The following is a 25325-nucleotide window of genomic DNA, read 5'->3' on the forward strand; positions in this document are numbered from 1 at the left end:
TTTACAATGCACATGGAACATTCTCCAGAATAGACCACATCTTAGGCCACAAAGCAACCCTCAAAAAATCCAAAGCATTGAGATAATACAAAGTATCTTCTCTGATCACAACACCATAAAAGCAGAAATTAGTAACTGGAAGAGCAAGGAAAAAAAATCAAATCAAAGACATGAAAACTAAATAACACCTTGCTTAAAAACCACTGGGTAATAGAGGAAATTAAAAAATGGAATAAAAAAAAATCCTAGAATCAAATGAGAGTAAAAACATACCAAAACCTTTGGGACACAGTAAAGGCAGTGCTCAGAGGTCAGTTTACAGCAACAGGTATACACATCCAAAAAGAAGAAAGGGACAAAATAAAAATGTCAGCTGTACAACACAAACAAACAGGAAGAGAACAGCAAAAGAAGCCCATAGCCACCAGAAGACAGGAAATAATAAAGATCAGAGCAGAAATAAATGAAATAGAGAACAGAAAAACAATAGAAAGAATCAAATAAACCAAAAGTTAGTTCTCGGAAAGGATCAACAAAATCTACAAACCACTGGCAAAACTGACAAAAGAAAAACAGGAGAAGCAAATCACCAAAAATAAGAAATTAAACAGACCAAACTGAAATAAAAAGGATCATAACAGAGTACTCTGAAAAACTGTACTCCAAAACATTTGAAAACCTAGAGGAAATGGACAAATTGCTAGAAACATACAACCTACCTAACACAAACTGAGGTAGAAAATATGAACACACCCATAACAAGAAAAGAGATTGAAAAGGTAATAAAAAAACTCCCAACAAAAATAAGTCCTGGCCCAGATGGTTTCATTGGAGAATTCTACCAAACATTCAGATAAGAACTCCCACCAGTGCTACTAAAACTACTTCAGAACATGGAAAATGATAGGATACTTCTGAATTTATTCTGTGAAGGCAGCATAACCCTGATACCAAAATCAGGCAAAGATACAACACCCACCCACACACACACACACACAGAAATTAAAGACCAATATCTCTCATGAATATAGATGCAAAAATTCTCAACAAAATTCCAGCCAATAGAATTGAGCACCATATAAAAAAAATACACCACAAACAATTGGGATTCATACCAGGTATAAAATGCTGGTTCAACATTAGAAAATCAATCAACATAATCCACCAAATAAATTAAAAAAGAATCACATGATCATCTCAAGCAATGCAGAAAAGGCATTCAATAAAGTCCAACACCCATTCCTGATAAAAACTCTCGATAAGACAAGAATAGAGGGGAAATTCCTCAACATAATAAAGGGCATCTATACAAAACCAACAGCCAACATCATTCTTAATGGAGGGAGGCTTAAAACATTCACCCTGAGAATGGGAACAAAAAAAGGATGTGCTTTATCACCACTCCTATTTAACATTGTGATGGCAGTCCTAGCCAGAGCAATAAGACAAGAAAAAGAAATAAACGGCATTCAAATTAGTAAGGAAGAAGTGAAACTATTCCTATTTGCAGATGTTATGACATTATATAAAGAACCCAAAAGACTCCACAAGAAAACTACTGGAACTAATGGAATAAGCAGAGTAGCAGGATACAAGATAAACATTAAATCAGTTAGATTCCTATACAACAATAAAGAGAACAACAAAAAGGAAATCAGGAAAGCAATATCATTTATAATAGCCTTAAAAAAATAAAATACTTAGCAATAAATCTAACCAGGGATGTAAAAGACCTATACAAAGAAAACTACAAAACACTACTGCAAGAAACCAAAAGAGACCTACATAAATGAAAAACATACTATGCTCATGGATAGGTAGACTCAACATTATGAAAATATCAGTTCTACCCAAAGCAATCTACAAATACAATACAATCCCGATCCAAATACCAATGGTATTCTTTAACAAGATGTAAAAACTAATCATTAACTTTATACAGAAGGGAAAGAGGCCTTGGATAAGTAAACCATTACTGAAGAAGAAGAACATAGTAGGAGGCCTCGCACTACCTGACCTCAGAACCTACTATACAGCTATGGTAGTCAAAACAAACTGGTACTGGTACAACAGACACATTGACCAATGCAACAGAACTGATAATCTAGATATAAATTCATCTACCTATGGCCACTCGATCTTTGACAAAGGCAAAAAGTCCATTAAATGAGGAAAAGACAGTCTTTTTAACAAATGGTGCTGGCAAAACTGGATGTCCACCTGTTAAAAAAATGAAATAGGACCCATACCTCACAAGATACACAAAAACTAATTAAAATGGATCAAAGATCTAAATATAAAATAAAAAACTATAAAGATCATGGAAGAAAAAACAGGGTCAAAACTAGGGGCCCTAATACACATCATAAACAGCATACAAACTGTAATTAACAATACACAAACACCAGAAGATAAGCTGGATAACGGAGATCTAAAAATTAAACACTTCTGCTCATCAAAAGGCTTCACCAAAAGAGTAAAAAGAGAACCTACAGACTGGGAAAAAAATTTTGGCTACGACATATCCAACTAAGGTCTAATCTCTAAAATCTATAGGAAAATCCAACACCTCTACAAGAAAAAGACAAATAATCCAATTAAAAAATGGGCAAAGGATATGAACAGGCACTTCAGCAAAGAATATAATCAGGCGGCTAACAGACACATGAGGAAGTGCTCTCAATCACTAGCCATTAGAGAAATGCAAATCAAAACCACAATGAGATACCATCTCACCCCAACATTACTGGCACGTATCAAAAAAAAAATAGAAAATAACAAATGATGGAGAGATTACAGGGAGATTGGCATTCTTATGCACTGCTAGTAGGAATGCAAAATGGTACAACTTACAACCTTTTTGGAAAGCAATATGGCACTTACTTAAAAAGTTAGAAATAAAAATGCCATATGATCCAGCAATCACACTCCTAGGAATATATCCTAGAGAAATAAGAGCCGTCAAATGACTAGAAATATGTACACCCATGTTCATTGCAGCATTATTTGCAATAGCAAAAAGATGGAAACAACCTAAGTGCCCATTGACAGATGAGTGGATAAAGAAACTATGGTACAGATAAGCAATGGAATATTACTCAACAATAAAGAACAATAATTAATCTGAGAAACATTTCACAACATGGGTGAATCTGGAGGGCATTATGCTGAGAAATAAGTCAATCACAAAAGGACAAATATTGTATGAGACCACTATTATAAAAACTCAAGAAAAGGTTTACACACAGAAAGAAACAATCTTTGATCATTACAAGGGTGAGGGGTGGGGAGGGAAAAACACTAACCAGAGAGTAGATAAGTGGTAACTTTGATGAAGGGTAAGACAATACACAATACTGGGGAAGTCAGTACAACTTGACCAGGGAAAAGTCATAGAAGCTTTCCAGACACATCCAAAAGCCCTGAGGGACCGAGCTACTGGGCTAAGGTCTGGGGACCATGGTCTCAGGGACATCTAGCTCAATTTGCATAAAAAATAGCCTATAAAGAAAATGTTTCACATTCAACTGTGGTGAGTAGTGTCTAGGGTCTTAAGAGTGTATGAGCAGCCATCTAAGATAATCTACTGGTCCCATCCTGGCTAGAGCAAAGGAAAATGAAGAAAACCAAACACAAGAGAAAGATAAGTCCAAAGGACTAATGGACCACAACTACTACAACCTCCACTGGACTGAGCCTAGAACAACTAGATGGTGCCTGGTTACCACCACCAACTACTATGGCAGGGATCACAATAGATGGTCCCTGACAGAGCAGGAGAAAAATACAGAACAAAATTCAAGTACACATACACACACACACACACACAAAGACCAGGCTTGCTGGTCTGACAGAGCCTTGAGAAACTATGAGAGTATGTCCCCTGGACACCCTTTTAACTTAGTATGAAGTAAATCCCAATGTTCATCCTTCAGCCAAAGACTAGATAGGTGTATAAGGCAAACAATAACACATGTAATGAATGTGTAAATCCTATTGCATTGTCCATGTGTACGAGACTAAGTGGGCACACCAGCCCAAAAGCAAAGACGAGAAGGCAGGAAGGGACAGGAAAACTGGAAAAATGGAAATAAGGAACCCAGGGTGGAAAAGCGGAGAGTGTTGACACATTGCAGGGTTGGCAACTGATGTCACAAAATAACTTGTGTATTAACTGTTTAATGAGAAACTAATTTGTTGTGGTGCAGGACGGGGCAGTGTTTCGTTCTGTTGTACATAGGGTAGCTATGAGTTGGAAACGACTCAATGGCACCTAACAACAACAACAGCAACAATTTGCTTTGTAAACTTTCACCTAAATTGCAATAAAAAATAAAAAATGTTCAAAATCAGTAACTGAACGCAATGACTTGAACAAGTGAAAAAGGAAGAGCAAAAGAAGACCAAAGCTACCAGAAGAAAGGAAGTAATAAAGATCAGAGCAGAAATAAATGAAATAGGGAAACAATAGAAAGAATCAGTACAATTAGAAGTTGGTTCTTTGAAAGAATGTATAAAATAGACAAATCTCTGGCCAAATTGACAAAGGACAAAAATGAGTAGCTGCAAATAACCAAACTAAGGAATGAAATGGGTGACATAATAACAGATCCAACTGAGATAAAGAAGATCATAAAAGAATACTATGAAAAACTGTACTCCAACAAATTTGAAAACCTGCAAGAAATGGATAGATAAACGAGAACAAGACGGCAGAATAGTCAGACACTTCCTGTCATCCCTCTTACAACAAAGACCCGAAAACACATGTGAATTGATTATATATGACAATCTAGGGGCTTTGATTATCAAAGACAAAACCAAAGAGTCGGACTGAGTAGTACAGGGCAAGAGAGACAATTCAAAAGTAGCAGAGAAGTGCTAGTCATGAGATGGCTGGAATCCTGCTGGCTGGGTGGCCAGCACATGCGGGCTGAGGTGAGCAGTATTGTCTGGGACACATCTCACCATGTCGGGTGAAGCAGGAGGGCGGCAAGTCTACACAAGCCTCCGGAGCTGGGTGGAAGCGGTGCTGGACCTGCGAAAGTTAAGTGCAAGCATCTAACCAACCGTGCAGGATCAAAATACCCCTCCCCCACAGAGTTTCACAGCAGAGAAGTGCCTCCCTCCCCTCATCCACCCCCCATCCCGCTCGGCTCCAACCTCAGTCTGGCAGTATTCAACACTGCCATGCCCCCTAAGCCAGGAACTCAGGGCAGGTTGGGAGGCCCTGTTGTTTCATCGAACCACTAGCATAAGGTGTCCACAGACTTGCAGTGCCCTTCACCCTTGCACAGATGTATGTGGGCCAATTCAACACTGCATGCCCTCATTAGCATAAAACAGCAAGGCATACACCTGAAGCCCATTTTCAACTTCAGCAGCCAAGGGGAGGCTGCAGATTCGTGACATTTGACACCACCCTGCCCATTAAGCAGGGACCTCACCCACCCATATCTGGAGCCTGAGGGCTAGTGGTACCACCTACTCCATCTAGCCACCCACAACAAGGGTCTGAGAATAAGTGGTGTCTCCCAGTCCCTACAGCCAACAGCACCAGGTGTCCAAGGTCCAGCTGCAATTCCACCTCTCAATATGCACACTAGGGGACAGGGACAAGTCCTTCACTCAGGCACCCAGGGGCAGCCATCAGCCCCCTGCCTTGCTCTGCACATAGCCCCCTACTGCAGCCAGATACCTGTGCCTGCTCCGAATACCCCTGTGCAGTCCTGCCCATCTAGGACTGTAGGTGAGAGTCTGTACCACACACTCGGTGACCAACAACACGGACACTTGTGCCGCACTTGCACAAGAAAAGTGAACAGACTCCCGGGCTCACACATCTAGTAGTTGCTCTAACCACCTTGAAACAGGACCTGAAACCTTAAAAGACACCAATAACCAAAGCAGCTCACATGCCCAGCATACTTGGGCATATCAAAACAAAACAAAACAAAAAGTTAGGATACAGTAAATGAGCATACAGTAAGTAAATATAATAACTTATTGATGCCTTGGAGACAACAGTCAATATCAAATCACACAAAGAAGCAGGTCAAGATTTCTCCAGCAAGCGGCCAAAATAAAGAACCAGGAAACCGTCCAGTGGAGGATAAGGTCATGGAATTACCAGAGGTAGAATTAAAAAGACTAATATACAGAGCTCTCCAAGAGATCAGGCAAAACTCAGACCAAGCCAAGAACGCACAGACAAAGCAATAGAGGAATTCAGCAAAACAATACAAGAACAAAACAACAAATTTAACAGGCTGCTAGAAACCACACAGAGACAGCAACTAGAAATCCAGAAGATTAACAATAAAATTTCAGAATTAGACAACTCAACAGAAGGTTATAAGAGCAGAATTGAGGCAATGGAAGTCAGAATTAGTGAGATTGAATATAAATCCCTTGACATCAATTTATTTGAGGAAAAACCAGAAAAAGAATTTTAAAAAATGAAGAAAGCCTAAGAATTATGTGGGACACTATCAAGAGGAAAACCCTACAAGTGCTCGGAGTACCAGAACAAGGGGAGATAACAGAAAATACAGAGAGGCTTCTTAAAGATTTGCTGGCAGAAAACTTCCCTGACATCATGAAAGACAAGACAATAGCTATCCGAGAAGCTCAACGAACCCCATACAGGGTAGACCCCAAAAGAAAGTCACCAAGACATATCATAATCAAACTTACCAAAATTAAAGAGAAATACAGAAACTTGAGAGTGACTAGGGATGAATGAAAAGTCACCTACAAAGGAGAATCAGTAAGACTAAGCTCAGACTACTCAGCAGAAACCATGCAGGCAAAAAGGCAATGGGATGACATACATATATAACCCTGAAGGAAAAAATTGCCAGCCAAGAATTATATATCCAGCAAAACTATCTCTCAAATATGATGGTGAAATTTAGTCATTTCCAGATAAACAGAAATTAAAGCAATTTGTAGAAACCAAACCAAAATTATGAGAAATATTAAAGGGAGTCTTCTGGCTAGAGAACCAACAATATCAGACAACAATCCAAGACTAGAACATAGGAAAGATCAACCAGTTATCAACCCAGATAGAGAAGTCACAAAAACAAGTCAAAGCTAAAAGACTGAAAATAGGGAACCAGAGAAGTCAATATGTAAATGATGACAACGTCAACAAAAAAAGAGGGAATAAACAGTGTAGTCATAGAAGTTCCATATGGAGAGGAAGTTAAGGCAATATCAAGAAATAAAAGATCAGTTTAAACTTAGAAAAATACAGGTAAAAAAAAAAAAAAAAAAAAAAAGAAGAAAAACATAAAGACTCAGCAAACACAAAATCAACAATAATGAAGAAGATTAAAAGAAAATACATAAAGAAAAACAACATAGCATGGAAAATTAAGTGGAACAAAGAAAATGCCAATACTACAAAAAAAAAAAAATACATCAAAACGACAGTAGTAAACTCATACCTGTAAATAATTTCACTGAATGTAAATGGACTAAATGCACCAATAAACAGACAGAGAGTGCCAGAATGGATAAAAACAACATGATGCATCTATATGCTGCCTAGAAAGGACACACCTTAGACACAAAGACACAAACAAAACCTCAAAGGATGGAAAAAAATATATCAAGCAAACAACAGCCAAAAAAGAGCAGGAGTGGCAATATTAACCTCTAACAAAATAGACTTTAAAGAAAAATCCACCAAAAAGGATAAGGAAGGACACTATATACTTATTAAAGGGTCAGTACACCAGGAGGACATAACCATAATAAATATACACACCCCCAATGACAGGGCTCCAAAATACATAAAATAAACTCTAACAACACTGAAAAGAGAAATAGACAGCTCCACAATAATAGTAGGAGACTTCAACACACCACTTTTGGTGAAGGAAGAACATCTAGAAAGAAATTCAATAAAGATACGGAAGATCTAAGTGCCACAATCAACCAACTTGACCTCATAGGCATATACAGAACACTCCACCCAAGAGTAGCCAAGTATATATTCTTTTCCAACGCACATGGAACAGTCTCCAGAATAGACCACGTATTAGGCCACAAAGCAAGCCTTAACAGAATCAAAAATATCAAAATATTACAAAGCATCTTTTCTGACCATAATGCCATAAAAGTAGAAATCAATAACAGAAAGAACAAAGAAAAAAATCAAATGCATGGAAAGTGAACAATATTTTGCTCAGAACTACTGGGTTATAGAAGAAATCAAGGACAGAATAAACAAATTCATAGAATCAAATGAGAATGAAAATACATTTTACCAGAACCTTTGGGACTCAGCAAAAGCAGTGTTTAGAGGTCAATTTATAGCAATAAATGCACACATCCAAAAAGAAGAAAGCATCAAAATCAAAACATTAACTCTAAAACTCAAACAAATAGAGTGCAGCAAAAGAAGCCCTCAGGCACCAAAAGAAAGGAAATAATAAAGATTAGAGCAGAAATAAATGGAATAGAGAATAGAAAAACAACGGAAAGAGTAAACAAGACCAAAAGTTAGTTCTTTGAAAAGATCAACAAAATCGATAAACCATTGGCCAAACTGAAAAAAGATAAACAGAAGAGGAAGCAAATAACCCAAACAAGAAATGAGTGATATCACAACAGACCAAACTGATATAAAAAGGATCATAACAGAATACTATGAAAAATTGTACTCCAAGAAATTTGAAAATCTAGAGGAAATGGACAAATTTCTAGAAACACACTACCTACCTAAACTAACACAAACCGAGGTAGAAAAACTAAATAAACTCATAACAAAAGAAGAGATTGAAGAGGTAATGAAAAAACTCCAACAACAACAAAAAAAGCCCTGGCCCAGGCGCTTCACTGGAGAATTCTACCAAACTTTCAGAGAAGAGTTAACACCAGTACTACTAAAGGTATTTCAAAGCATAGAAAAAGAAGGAACACTCCTGAACATATTCTCTGAAGCCAGTATAACCCTGATATCAAAGCCAGGTAGAGACACATCAAAAAAAGAAAATTACAGACAAATATCCCTCATGAACATAGATGCAAAATCCTCAACAAAATTTTAACCAATAGAATTCAACAGCATATCAAAAAAATAATTCATCATGATGAAGTGGGATTCATACCAGGTATGCAGGGATGGTTCAACATTAGAAAAACAATCAATGTAATCCATCACACAAATAAAACAAAGGATAAAATCCACATGATCTTATCAATTGATGCAGAAAAGGCATTTGACAAAGTCCAACACCCATTCATGATAAAAACTCTCAACAAAATAGGAATACAAGGGAAATTCCTGGGCATAATAAAGGGCATTTATACAAAGCTAACATTTAGTATCATTCTAAAAGGAGAGAGACTGAAAGCATTCCACTTGAGAACAGGAAGCGGACAAGGATTCCCTTTATCACCCTTCTTATTCAACACTGTGCTAGAGGTCCTAGCCAGAGCAATAAGACAAGAAAAAGAAATAAAGAGCATTAAAATTGGTAAGGAAGAAGCAAAAGTATCCCTGTTTGCAGATGATATAATCTTATACAAAGAAAACCCCAAAGAATCCACAAGAAAACTACTGGAACTAAGAGAAGATTTCAGCTAAAGTATCAGGATACAAGATAAACATACAAAAATCAGTTGGATTCCTCTACGTCACTTAAGAGAACTTGGAAATAATCAAATCAATACCATTTACAATAGCTGCCAAGAAGATAAAGTACTTAGGAATAAATCTAACCAGACATGTAAAGGACCTATACAAAGAAAAGTACAAAACACTACTGCCAGAAACCAAAAGAGATCTACATAAGAGGAAAAAGATACCATGTTCATAGATAGGAAGACTCAACATTTTGAAAATGTCATTTCTACCCAAAGCAACCTACAGATAAAATATAATCCTGATCCAAATTCCAATGACATTTTTTAATGAGATGGATAAGCAAACCACCAACTTCATATTGAAAGGGAAGAGGCCCCAGATAAGTAAACATTACTGAGGAAGAACAAAGTGGGAGGCCTCATGCTACCTGATTTTAGAACCTATTATACCGCCATGGTAGTCAAAACAGCCTAGTATTGGTACAACAAGAGACACACAGACCAATGGAGCAGAATTGAGAACCCAGACATAAATCCATCCACCTATGAGCAGCTGATATTTGACAAAGGCCCAAAGTCCATTAAAGGGGGAAAGACAGTCTCTTTAACAAATGGTGCTGGCACAACTGGATATCCATCTGCAAAAAAATGAAACAGGACCCATACCTTACAACATACACAAAAAATAACTCAAAATGGATCAAAGACCTAAATATAAAATCTAAAATGATAAAGATCATGAAAGCAAAAAAAAAAAAAAAAAAAAAGGGAAAATGCTAGGAAGGAGCCCTCATACATGGCATAAATAGTATGCAAACCATAACTAACAATAACTAACAATGCACAAACACCAGAAGAGAAACTAGATAACTGGGAGCTCCTAAAAATCAAACACTTATGCTCATCAAAAGACTTCACTAAAAGGGTAAAAAGAATCCACAGACTGGGAAAATTTTTTTGGCTACAACAGGTCCGATAAGGGTCTAATCTCTAAAATCCACAACATACTGCAACATCACAATAACGAAAAGACAAATAATACTATTAAAAAAGGGCAAAGGATATGAGCAGATAGTTCAGCAAAGAAAACATTCAGGAGGCTCACATACACATGAGGAAATACTCGCGATCACTAGCCACTAGAGAAATGCAAATCAAAACCGCAATGAGATACCATCTCACCCCAACGAGGCTGGCACTAATCCAAAAGACACAAAATAATAAAAGTTGGAGAGGTTGTGGAGAGAGACTGGAACACTTATGCACTGCAGGTAGGAATGTAAAATTGTACAAGCACTTTGGAAAACGATTTGGCGCTTCCTTAAAAAGCAAGAAATAGAAATACCATACCACCCAGCAATCTCACTACTAGGAATATATCCTAGAGAAATAAAAAGCCATCACATAAATAGACATATGCACACTCACGTTCATTGCAGCATTGTTGACAATAGTAAAATGACAGAAACAACCTAGGTGCCCATCAACAGATGAATGGATAAACAAATTATGGTACACACACACAATGGAATACTACTCAATGATAAAGAACAATGATGAATCTGCGAAACATTTCATGACATGGATGAATCTGAAAGGTATTATGCTGAGTGAAATTAGTCAGTCACAAAAGGACAAATATTGTATGAGACCACTATTATAAGAACTTAAGAAAAGGTTTAAACACAGAAAAAAGCATTCTTTGATGGTTACTAGGGTGGGGAGGGATGGGGAAAGGGAATTTACTAACTAGATAGTAGACAAGGATCAACTTCGGTTAAGGGAAGGACAACACACAATACAGAGGAAGTCAGCACAACTGGACCAAAGCAAAAGCTAAGAAGTTTTCTGGACACATCCAAACACTTTGAGGGACAGAGTAGCTGGGGCTGGGGCTTGGGGACCATAGTTTCAGGGGACAGCTAGGTCAACTGTCATAACAGTTTATTAAGAAAATGTTCTGCATTCCAGTTTGGTAAGTGGTATCTGGGGTCTTAAAAGCTTGTGAGTGGCCATCTAAATTGTATCTATTGGTTCCATCCCACTTGGAGCAAAGGAGACTGTAGAAAACCAAAGACACAAGGAAAATATTAGCCCAAGAGACTAAAGGACCACATGAACCAGACTCCACCAGCCTGAGACCAGAACTAGATGGTACCTAGCTACCACCAATGACCGCCCTAACAAGGAACACAACAGAGTCCCTGACAGAATGGGATAAAAGTGTGGAGCAGAACTCAAATTCATGTAAAAAAATCAGACTTAATGGTCTGACAGAGACTGGAGGAACCCCTGAAACTATGGCCCCCGGATGTTCTGTTAACCCAGAACTGAAACCAGACAAAGATTAGACAGAACTATAAAACAAAAAATAATACACATGAGGAGCGTGCTTCTTAGTTCAATCAGATACATGAGACCAAATGGGTGGCTCCTGTCCGGAGGCAGGAAGAGAAGGTAGAAAGGGACAGGAACTGGTTGAATGGACACAGGAAATCCGAGGTGGAAAGGGGGAGTGTGCTGTCACATTGTGGGGATTGCAACTAATGTCACAAAACAATATATGTATAAATGTTTATATGAGAAATTAACTTGAGCTGTAAACTTTCACCTAAAGCACAAATAAAAAAAAAGAAATGGCTAAATTTCTAGAAACACACTATGTAGCTAAACTAACACAAGTAAAGGTAAAAAATCTAAACAAACTCATAACAAAAGAAGATATTGAAGATGTCATAAAAAAACTCCTAACATAAAAAAAGCCCTGGCTCAGATGGCTTCACTGCAGAATTCTACCAAACATTCAGAGAAGAATTGACATCAATTCTACTCACACTCTTCCAAAACAGAGAAAAGGAAGGAATTCTCCTCAACTCGTTCTATGAAGCTAGCATCACCCTGATACAAAAGCCAGGTAAATACACCATAAAGGAAGAAAATTACAGTCCAATCTCTCTTATGAATATATATGCAAAAATTCTCAACAAACTTCTAGCCAACAAAATATAACAGCATATCAAAAAAAAAAATCATACATCTTGAACAAGTGAGATTCATACCGGAATGCAAGGGTCATTTAACATTAGAAAATCAATTAATATAATACACTGCATAAATAAAACAAAAGAAAAGAGTCACATGATCATCTCAATTGATGCAGAAAGGGCATTTGATATAATCCAATACACTTTCCTGATAAAAACTCTCAGCAAAATAGGAATAGAAGGGAAATTCCTCAACAATTAAGGGCATATATACAAAATCAACAGGCAACGTTATTCTCAATAGAGAAAGACTGAGAGCCTTCCTCTTGAGAATGGGAATGAGATAAAGATGCCCACTATCACCACTGTTATTCAATATTGTACTGGAAGTTCTAGCCAGAGCAATAAGGAAATAAAGGGCAAACAGATTGGAAAGGAAGAAGTAAAACTATCTTTATTTGTAGACAACATGATCCTATACATAGAGAATCTCAGAAATTCCAAAATAAAACTACTGGATCTAATAGAAGGATTCAGCAAAGTAGCAGGGTACAAAATAAACACACAAAAATCAGTTGGGTTCCTTTATACTAACAAGGAGAACTCTGAAAGGAAATCAAGGAAACAATATCATTTACAATAGCCTCCAAAATGATAAAATATCTAGGAATAAACATAACCAGGGATGTAAAAGACCTATACAATGAAAACTATAAAACAGTACTGCAAGGAACTAAAAGAAACCTACATAAATGGACAAACATTCCATGCTCATGGATCAGAAGACTTCACATTGTTAAAATTGTCAATACTACCCAAAGCAATCTGTGGATATAATGCAATCCTGATCCAAATTCCAACAACATTGTTTACTGAAATGGAAGAAGATATCACCAATTTTATATGGAAAAGAAAGAGGCCCCAAATAGCCAAAGCAATATAGAAGAACAAAGTAGGAAGCCTCACACTTTCCAATTTCAAAACATGCTGTACAGCCACAGTAATCAAAACAGCCTGCTTCTGGTTCAATGACAGACACATAAATCAATGGAATAGAATTGAGAACCCAGAAGTAAATCCATGCATCTGTGGGCAGCTTATCTTTTACAAAGCGTCAAAGTCCATTCAATGGGGAAGAAACAGTTTCTAACAAATGGTGCTAGCAAAACTGGATATCCATTTGCAGAAAAATCAAATAGGATTCACGCCTCACACCATGCACAAAAAACTAACTCAAAATGGATCAAAGACCTAACTGTTAAAGCTAAAATGATAAAGTTCCTGGAAGATAACAAAAAGGCCAAAACTAGGGGATGTAATTTTTGCATAAATAGCCTTTCAAAGGCAACTAAAAATTCACAAACAATGGAAAATAAATTAGATGACTGTGACCTCCTAAAATTATGCCCTTTAAAAGACTTTATCAAAAGAGTAAAAAGAGAACCTACAGATTGGGAAAAAATCTTTGGGAACAATATAACTGATAAGAGTCTAATCTCTAAAATATATAGAAAACTTCAACAACAAAAAGACAAACAATGCAATTAAAAAATGGGCAAAGGACATGAACAAACACTTCACCAAAGAAGACATTCAAATGGCCAACCAACACATGAAAAGATGCTCGCTATTCCTAGAATCAAGGCCACTGCCATCGAGTCGATTCCAACTCATAGCGACCCTATAGGACAGAGCAGAACTGCCCCACAGGGTTTCTAAGGCTGTAAATCTTTACAGAAGCAGACTGCCACATCTTTCTCCCATGGAGTGGCTGGTGGGTTTGAAGCGCCGACCTTTCAGTTAGCAAATCAAAACTACTATGAGGTAACATTTCACCCCTGCAAAAATGGCACTGATTAAAAAGAAAAGAAAACAACAAACGCTGGCGAGGATGTGAGGCCATTGGAACCCTAATCTACTGCTGATGGGATTGTAAAATTGTACAACCACTACGGAAAATGGTACAGCACTTCCTTAAAAAGCTAAAAATAGAAGTACCTTATGATTCAGCAATCCCACTCCTAGGTATATACCCTAGAGATCTAATAGTAGTGTCATGAATAGACATATGCATACCTATGTTCATTACAGCATTACTTGCAATAGCAAAGAGATGGAAACAACCTAAGTGCCCATCAATGGATGAATGGATAAACAAAATGTAGTATATACATGTAATGTAATAGTACACAGCTGTAAAGAATAAGGATGAGTCCGTAAAACATCTTATCACATGGATGAATCTGGAGGACATTATGCTGAGTGAAATAAGTCAAGCATAAAAGGACAAATATTATATGATACCACTTTTATAAAAAGACTAAAATAAGTACACATACAGAAATCAATGTGCTTTGGTGGTTACCAGGGATAGGAGGGCGAGGGAGGGGAAATCACTCTCTAGACAGTAGACACTTGGTATTTTTGGTCATGGGAAAGGCAATACCAAATGTGGGTAAAGTGTACACAACTTATCCAAGGTAAATGATAACAATAAGAAATACACGAGATCAAAGGACGTTATTGGTAAGTGCTATAACATAAAATTTGGCAACTGCAGCAGTAACAACCCCAAAATATGTGAGTTGTTACATAGGTAAATATATATGCATATATGTGTACGGCAAGGTATATGTGTGTATATACATGTCCATATATAGGTATATCTGTAGGCATAGATATATACATGTTTGTGTGTGCTGCACATATATTCATACATATAATAAAGCACATAGGCGACACAGTCATGGTTACCTCCCAGACATTACCAAACACCTGGCATGGTTGGTTTACTGGGTTTGAAGGCTTAGGACCATAGCCTTGTGGGACAACTCAATTAATTGGCACAACATAGTCTATAAAGTTTATGTTCTACATGCTAGTATGGTAAGTAGTGTCTGGGGTCTTAAAAGCTTGCAAATGGCCATCTAAGATACAACTATTGGTCTCTACTCGTCTGGAGAAAAAAAAGAAAAAGCAAACCAAAGACTTAAGGAAGAATCTAGTCTACAGGACTAATTGCCTACAAGAAATATGGCCTCGTCTATCTAGAGACCAGAAGAATTAGATGGTGCCCGGCCACCACTATCGACTGTTCTGCCCAGGGACACAATACATGGCCCTGGACAGAATGAGAGAAAATTGTAGTGCAAAACTCTAATTATTACTAAAAATTTAAAAAATGCCAGACTTACTGGACCCATAGAGACAAGAGGAACCCCCAAGGATATCACCCTGAGATACCCTTTAAACTTTGACCTGAAACTTCCCCCAGAGGTCACCTTTCAGTTAAATAACAGATTGGCTTATAAAATAAACAATATCATCTGTGAGTTCTGTGCTCCTTTAAAAAAAATCTATATGAGACAAAATGGTCAACATTTACCCTTAAGCATAGACGAGAAGGGCAGGGAGGACAGGGAAGCTGGATTAATGGAAGCTGAACAACCAGAACTGAAATATGGAGAATGTTGACACAACGTGGAAAATGTAACTGATGTCACTGAACAATATTGTTCTTTCCCCAAGGTATTTTTGTAAGCATGCTATGCTGATTTTTTTACATGTAAAAAAAATTGGCATAGCAGGGCTTGCGAAAATACCTCACAGGGGGAGGGAGCGGGTGGCAAACAAATGTAGAAGGTGCATGTTATTTGTGCAAAAATACAGTAAATAGATGGAAAGACATTCCAAGAAAAAGGATTAAAAAGTCTTAATTTAGTAAAGATGTCAAAATACCCAAAGCGATCTACAGATACAATGCAATCCTGATCAAAAGTCCAATAGTATTCTTTACATAAATGGAAAAACTAATCCTCAATTTTATATGAAAGACAAAAGACCCTGAATAGTCAAGCAATGTTGAATAAGAACAAAGTAGGAGGCCTCACACTTCCTGACTTCCAAACATATTACACAGCTACAGTAATGAAAACAGCCTAGTACTGGTCTAATGATAGACACATAGATCAATGGAATAGAACTGAAAATTCAGAAAGAAATCCGAACATCTACGATCAATTGATTTTTGACAAGGGTGCCAAATCCATTAAATGGGAAAGGAACAGTGTCTTTAACAAATGGTGCTAGCAAAAGTGAATTTCCACATACAGAAAAATAAAACAAGATCCATACCTCACACCATACACAAAAACTAATTAAAAATAGATCAAGAACCTAAACGCTAAATGTAAAACCATAAAGTTCTTGGAAGAAAATATAGGAGCAAAGCTTCAGGAACTAATTTTTTTCAGTGATTGATTGTCAAACACAACAACGAATGCAGGAGCAACAGAAAACAAAATAGATAACTCGGACCTCATAAAAGTTAAATACATATGTTCAACAAAAGACTTTATCAAAACAGCAAAGAAACAACCTACAAACTGGGAAAAAATCTTTGGGAATGATATAACTGATAATATCTAAATTATATAAAACACGTCTACAACTTAACAACAAAAAGAAAAACAACCCAAACAAAAACTGGGCAAAGGACATGAACAGACACTTCAACAAAGAGGATATTCAAATGACCAACAGAACATGAAAAGATGCTCAACGTCATTAGCTATCAGAGAAATGCAAGTCAAAACCACAATGAGATACCATTTCACTCCCACTAGGATGGCTAAGATTAAAAAAAAAAAAAACATGAAAAATAAGTATTGGAGGGGATGCGGAGAAACTAACACTCATTCATTGTTGGTGAAAATGCAAAATGGTACAGCTGTAACCTGAACCTACAAATGCCAGTAAATTTCCATTAGTCAGAAAAGATTGCCTTAAACGAGCCCAAGCCAGATTTGGGCCTGCTGTGACCATTAGTTGAAGTCAACAGAGGACGCAGCAACAGGTGGAACAAATCAGAAGGAAAATCATCACCCGGATTCCATTCCAAAGTGAGAGGTCCAACAAGAACCACGTCACCTCCTGTTTCCTGGCCACCATAATTCCTGCAATGTCTTCCTTCTAGAATTTTCCCTCCCCAGTACGCCTGCATGGCTGCCATCTTGCTGCCCAAATCATATATAAGCCCTGCTTCCCCATAGCTCGGGGAGTCGGATCTGAGGGACTTCCTCCCAGCTCCTTGCTCTGCACATTGCAATAAAGTTACTTTCTCTTTTCTCAAAGGCTGGTGTCCAGATTATTTGCAAGGTCTGAGTGAGCCAGACAGAACCCACTTTCCTGGGTTCAGCAACAATTTTGGCATCCAATGTGGGGCCAGAGGGTCACACAGACCCTCTGTCCAGAGCCCGGCACTCCCTCGACTACAAGCGGAACCTCCACTAACCCTCAGTGTGCATCAAGTCTCTTGTTCTGGAGGATCAGGTGGGTCTCCTAACCAGCACTGAAGCGGCAACTGGCCCAAGGCGCTTTTACTTTGAGAATTAGAAACTAACTCAGGTATGGACATCCACTAGGTAAATACCCTCATAATTTCTCTTTTTAAGTGTAAATGCTTGGGATTGGAAGAGGGAAGGTATCTGGAGGATTGAAAGTAGGACTAAGACATCCCCATTAAGGGGGATTGAAGCCCTGCTAAGACATCCTCGTTACTTACCCTGTCACTCCCCCTAGCTGATGGTAGAGAACGGGTACCCTAGTTTCTGGCTGACCACGGTCCAGGTTTTGGTTCTGGTCCTGAGTGAGTGTGTGTGAGTGAAATATGGGAAATCAAGCTAGTGTCCCCAAATGTTCCCACTTAGGTTGCATACTTAAAAATTGGTCCTCCTTTAGTTATGAGCCTATGAAAAAAGAGAACCTTATTTTCTTTTGTAACACTGCCTGGCCCCAGTACCATCTTGTTTTGCAAAAGAGAGGGAAAATGGGATGGAATACCCTATGTACAAACCTTTATGTCTCTCTGGCAAAATAAAAACCTACAAAAACAGTACAAGCTAATGGTGAAGGAGAAAAAGGAAGGGGAGAAAAGCCCCACCTGGAGAGGCTTGGGGCCAAAACCAGGCCAGATAAGCAGGATGATTGATAGGGGGCCAGGGTCTTCTGGTTCCACCCAGCCAGAGGCTCAAGGCCATATGCATATGAATGGGAAGATAGTTAAGGCATAGAGAAGACTAAACTGGAATATTTTAAAAGGGTTATGTGTTTAGGATCATCTGTTTATCTGAATGTATTACGGATATTGAATGTTTCAGATCAAAATGTATGATAGAAATGAATATTGGGTATTATGGATTACAGAGAGCATATAATTCCGCCTTCAGCCAATACTTAATTAGATATGCTAAAAGGGGAACTAGGATTTGCCCGGGAGAAACACAGGCTTTTTGTTTCAAGCCAGTAGCCCTGTGTATAGAGTTGGGGCTTAGGTAAAAAACCAGAGCCCCACCCAGATGTGCATTTATCCGTATCCCTTCCACCCGGAGGTATAGGCCCGGTTCCTGGCTCAGTACTGGCCCCTTCAGCCCCAATGGCCCCAGTCTGGTGCAGGAGGCCCTTGTGCCCACTACCATGGTGGCAACTGCTACCGCTTTGGTGGAGCCCTCTAATGGGTCAGAAACTTCTGGTCCTGCCCTGGGAATAGTCTCCTCAGCTTACACCCGTAGTGGGGTGCAATTTGGCCTAGGATCCACCCAAGTCTCCTCAGGGCAATTTCTGCTAAGACAAATGCCTGTAAGACTGGATCACAACGACCAGCCTAGAGAGTTTATCTGGGTCTATACACCATTCTCCACCTCTGACCTGTATAATTGGAAGAACAATCTCCCAGCATATAGAGATGACCCACAGAAGCTTTGTGTCCATCTTTGCCATGCATCACCCTAATTGGGCTGTCAGTCATTCCTAAATATTCTTTTAACTCCAGAGGAACAGAGGATCGTCTTCTTAGAAAAGACACGCCAAGAGGCCGATAGGTTGCATAACCTCCCTCAGAATGGTATTAAGACTCCCAGCAGCCCAAGCTGTACCTGCCGTAGATCCACACTGGGACCCAAATGATTGGCTGGGGACAGGACAGCTAGAATACTATAAAAACTGTTTGATAATTGGTTTATAGCAGGGGACCCCAAAACAGAAGAGCCTTAGGAAAGTTCAGGATGTACAACAAGGCCCCAAGGAAAATCCCTCCAGCTTCCTAGAACTGGTGTACGAAGCATATTGATTTAAACCCTGAAGACCTAGAGAATGCTAGGTTAATCAATATGACTTTCATCAGCCAGGGCACCCCCGACATCAGCGGAAACTTCAAAAGTTAGAAGGAGGTCTAGGAATGAATACTTCACAACTTGTTGAGATTGTCTTTAAGGTCTTAATAATCAGGACTAGGTACAAGAAAAAAAGGAAAATCAAAAAATGAAACAGGCCACACTCCTGGCAGCAGCTCTTAGAGGTAACCCACCACCCAGGCAGACCTCATGCAGGGTAAGTCCTCGTGGGCCCCAAAAGGGCCGGTGGCCAACCCAAGGCCCCCTAAAGCTAGGCTCCAGACAGTGTACTTACTGCAAACAAGAGGGACACTGGAAATGGGAGCGCCGCTCGCGGCCAACCCAGTGCGAGCAAGAGCCCAAGAAGAAACCCATAACACAGCTCCCGCACAGCTGTCAGCCAATGACTTGGACTGATGGGGCCCAGGGGCTCCCCTGCAGCCCACTCAGCCAATCCCCATCTCCCATGAGGGCCCCTAGGTTACAATGACTGTGGGTGGACAACTTACTGAATTTTTTAGTGGACACGGGTGCACCCCAAACCCTGGCAGGCCCGTGCCAGCAAAGAACATCTCGGCTGGTGGGACTGGAGAAAAGAAAGCCTAATGTACTATGGTCAACAGAGGTGGCAGTTATACACTGCCCCGTGCACCAGAAGGGAAAGTCTCACATAATTAAAGGATCAGGCAGCCAAACAAGCCACTAGAACAAAACCCCTGCCATTTGTCTGCTACCTTAATAACAGAGTAGAAGACGGGTAGTTGTACAGTTCCCAAGGACAGGTGTTAATACCAGAACACCTGATGCACTGATAATAAAGGCAGCTCATGAGAGCACACATTATGGTCGGGATGCTATGTTTCACTGGCGAGCCAAACTGATTGAGGGGCCTAATCAACTTAGTGTTTGTAGATATCTTTACTGGATGGGTAAAAGCCTTCCCCTGCCGAACAGAAAAGGCATCCAAGGTAAGCAAATCTCTCCTCAATGAAATTATTCCTGAATTTGGCAATTCAAAGTGATAACGGAGGAGCCTTTGTATCCAAAGTCACCCAAGAGTTCTCAGGACATTTAGGAATTCGGTGAAAGCTACATGCTCCCTGGAGACCACAGTCAGCTAGAAAAACCGAAGATGAAGCACACCTTAAAGAAGACATTAGCTAAGTTCTGGCAAGAGACTAAACTACCCTGGATCAAACTGCTACACATTGCCCTGTTAAGAGTCTGAGTGGCCCCTAGAAGCAGGCTCCAATTAAGCCCCTATGAAATGCTGTATGGGAGACCTTTCCTTAAGGCAGCCTGGGGATGTAGTGCTTCAGATGATCCTCAAGCAGTCCAGGAACTTAGTGTTTCCAGGTATCTTAGGTCCCTGTATGTAACTCTGAAAGCTATTAACCATTATGCTTGTAGTCATATGCTCTTTCCCACAGGTACCCCTCTTCATCTCATAAAGAAGTGGAACGACCGTCATCCTTGCAGCCAGCTCCAACCCAAGTGGACCAGTCCTTATGAAGTTCTTCTAGTCACCCACTCCTCGGTGAAGGTAGCTGGAGTCAAGCCTTGAATCCAGTACACCAAGGTGAAATACAAGCCCACAGATCCAGATGCACCTTTAAAGGCTTCCCCTACAGGCACGGGTCACCAAAGTGCAGACTATTCATGAGACTACAAAGACAGCCAACCCCCTGAACCAGAGCGGGAATGCTAGCCACTAGAAGACTTAAGACTACTCTTTAAGAAACCGCCTCAACCTACAGATAAATAACCCATACGTGCCTTCTTTTGCTAGTAGTTATTTTCACTATGATAGTTCTCGTTTTCTACCTCCCAAGTCTTCTTTGCCTGCTACCCCCAGGAGCTAATCATTCCTTGCCTGTTAAAATTCAACCTAGGCCCCTAAAACTTCACCCCATGTCAGCAGGAAGTAGCCAGATGAGTTACCGACCCTGACCCTTATCCCTTAAGATTAAAGAATTGCTACAACTCAAGGGGGGACTGTAACCTGACCCTACAAATGCCAGTAAATTTCTATTAGTCCTTAAGCCAGATTTGGCCTGCCCCGCATGCACAGAAGGGCCAGCTGTGACCATTAAGTGACTTCAACAGCAGAGGCAGCAACAGGTGGAATGAATCATTAGGAAAATCATCACCCAGATCCCATTCTGAAGTGAGAGGTCTGAAAAGAACCTCATCACCTCCTGTTTCCTGGCCAATATAATTCCTGCAACATCTTCCTTCTAGAATTTTCCCTCCCCAGTACACCTGCTCTCTGGAAGAAGTACAACCAGAATGCTCCTTAGAAGGAAGGATGGCGAGAGTGCATCTTACATACTTTGGACATGTTGTCATGAGGGATCAGTCCCTGGAGAAGGAAATCATGCTTGGTAAAGTAGAGGGTCAGTGAAAAAGAGAAAGACCCTCAACGAGATGGATTGACACAGTGGCTGCAACAATGGGCTCAAGCATAACAATGATTGTGAGCATGGCGCAGGACCGGGCAGTGTTTCATTCTGTGGTGCATAGGATCGCTATGAGTTGGAACCGACTTGACGGCACCTAAAAACAATAATATGCCTGCACAGCTGCCATCTTGCTGCCCAAATCATATATAAGCTCTGCTTCCTTACAGCTTGGGGAGTTGGATTTGAGGAACTTCCTCCCAGCTCCTTGCTCTGCGCATTGCAATAAAGTTATTTCTCTTTCTCTTTCTCAAAGGCCAGTGTCCAGATTATTGGCAGGTCTGAGCATGCCGGACAAAACCCACCTTCCTGGGTTTGGCAACACAGCCGTTGTGGAAAAGAGGCAGTTCCTCAAAAAACTAGAGGTACAGTTGCCATACGAACCAGCAATTCCACTTCTAGGTATACACCCTAGGGATCTAATAGAAGTGACAGGAACATACATATGCACACCTATGTTCATCGCAGCACTATTCACAATAGCAAAAAGATGGAAACAACCTAAGTGTCCATCAATGGATGAATGGATAAGTAAAATGTGGTACATACATACAATGAAATACTACTCAGCGATAAAGGAAAATGTGTTCCTGAAGCATCTTGGAACATTGACGAACCTGGAGGACATTGTGTTGACCAAAATAAGACAATCACACAAAAAAATTGTATGTTCTCATTTTTAAGAAATGATATGAACAGGTAAATACACAGAAACATTTTCATTAGTGGTTACCAGGGATGGGGGGCAGAGAGAGGGGGATTCATCCTCTAGATATTAGACACTTGTTATTTTTGGTGATGGGAGGGGTAACACCAAATGAGGGTGAAGTATAGACAGCTTGACGAAGGTAAATGATGTCACTAAAGTATACATAAGAACAAAGGACCTGTTAGTAATTGTTATGGCATATATAATATTGAAACAACAACCAAAAGATATATGTGCAGGTAGATATGTATGTAGGCATATATGTGTATAGCTATGTATATGTGTAAGGAACCCTGGTGGCACAGTGGTTAAAGTGCTCAGCTGCTAATCAAAAAGTTGACGGTTGGAACCCACCAGCCACTCCGCAAGAGGAAGATATGGCAGTCTGCTTCCGTAAAGATCTTCAGCGTTGGAAATTCTATGGGGTAATTCTACTCTGTCCTATAAGGCTGCTGTGAGTTGGAATCGATCCGAAGGCAGTGGATTTGATGTATATGTGTGTATATATAGCTGTATACATATTTATATGTATATACATCTATGTGACTATATACACATATATTCATATATATAATAAAGCACATAGGGGGCAGAGTTACGGATACTTCTTAGCTATAACCAAACACCTTGCAGGATTAGTTTTCTGGGTTTGAAGGATAAAGATCATAGTCTTGTGGGATATCTTGTTCAATTGGTATAATATGGTTCATAAAGTTGTGTTCTACATCCTAGTTTGGTGAATAGTGTCTAGGGCCTAAAAAGCTTGTCAGTGGTCATCTAAGATACAACTATTGGTCTCTACCTGTCCAGAGCAAAAGAGAAAGAAGGAAACCAAAGATTCAAAGAAGAAACTAGTTTACAGAACAAATAGTCTACACGAACCATGGTCTCATCTACTCTGAGACCAGAACTAGATGGGGCCCAGCTATCACTAGTGACTGACTGTTCTAATAAGAACCACAATAGATGGACCCAGATAGAATGGGAGAAAAATGTGGAATAGAACCTCAAATTTATAAAAACAAAACCCTACAAAAAACAAAAACAACAAACCCAGACTTACTGGACTGGTTGAGACTGAAGGACTCTCCAAGACAATTGTCCAGAGATACTCTTTAAATCTTGAACCAAAACTAACCCCTGAGGTCAACTCGTCGTTAAGTAACAGATTGGCTTAAAAAATAATGAATATGACCCGTAAGTACTGTGCTCCTTTAAAAGATCACCTATATGAGAGCAAATGGTCAACAATTACTTTAAAACAAAGATGAGAATGTAAGGGGGCAGAGAACCTAGATTAATGCAAACAGAACAACCAGAATGGAAATGATGAGAATGTTCACGAATTGTGAAGTATGTAACCAATGTCACTGAACAATTTGTGTAGAAATTGTTGAATGGGAACCTAAACTGCTGTGTAAACCTTCACCAAGAACACAATAAAGTACTATTTAAAAAAAAGAAGACAAATCAAATACTGATAGGCTAAATCACCCTGTTTTTTCATCTCTTAACACTGGAAGAGGAATTTTTACCAATCACTAGAGTCTCTTCTTGGACTACCTACCTAGCAGCGCAGCAAATATGGGAAAATTCATTTGCTTCAGCGCTAGCTGCTTGGCCACCTCCTGCATCAGGAACTGGTTGGTAGTGAGGTTCTTCCAGTTCCAGCTCAGATTCAGAGCATGGGAACTGTAGTAAGAGGGAGTATCATAGAGAGCATACTCGGAGTCACGGGCAAGAAGGCCATGGAAGTCATTTTCCCTGAAAAAACCCACCACTTCCAAATGGTGGTCCTCAAGGCTCTGAAAGACCTAGGGGGGAAGAAGAGAAGAACATATCATGCAACAGAAGCTGACCTGTCTTTGGTTAAAAGTCAGGAGGGTTAGTAACTAAATTTTATAGTTTGTTGAAATTTAAGATTATGGCAAAACAGAATATTCTTCCTTTTTTAAAAAAAAGCCTTTCCCAGCCTAGAGCTTGATTATCTCTGTAAATGCAGGCAGAATTATACATGTGTGTTGGTTCAAATGCTGTCTTTGGTTCTTTTTACAAAATTGTGACTGGAGGGTCTTCAAAATTAGAATCCGGAAATTAACGTGGTATATATTACTTACATAAGTTTTTACTTCAAACAATAATAGAAGAAGCCTTTGTTAGAAATAAAGCTACTATTTTCTGTTAAGCACCTGCCATATGCTCTGTACCTTATATATATGTGCTCCATAAAACCCCAAAAAAACAAACTCATTGCCTTCGAGTCGATTCCAACTCATAGTGACCCTGTAGGACAGAGTAGAACTTCCCTATAGGGTTTCCAAGGCTGTAAATCTTTACGGAAGCAGACTGCCATATCTTTCTCTCACGGAGAACCTGGTGGTTTCGAGAACCACCAACCTTTCCG

General features: G+C 39.4%; 1 protein-coding gene across 1 annotated transcript in view; it reads right to left on the minus strand.

The window, feature by feature from the left end:
* The window catches only part of FAM120C (family with sequence similarity 120 member C), a 103502-nt gene that overhangs the window by 48573 nt on the left and 29604 nt on the right, over positions 1-25325 (minus strand). The window contains 1 exon segment of the mRNA XM_004391423.1: positions 24489-24735. Coding sequence (XP_004391480.1) covers positions 24489-24735 — 247 coding nt within the window.

Source organism: Trichechus manatus, unplaced genomic scaffold, assembly GCF_000243295.1.
Source record: "Trichechus manatus latirostris isolate Lorelei unplaced genomic scaffold, TriManLat1.0 scaffold00233, whole genome shotgun sequence".
In the NCBI taxonomy this organism is placed as follows: Eukaryota; Metazoa; Chordata; class Mammalia; order Sirenia; family Trichechidae; genus Trichechus; species Trichechus manatus.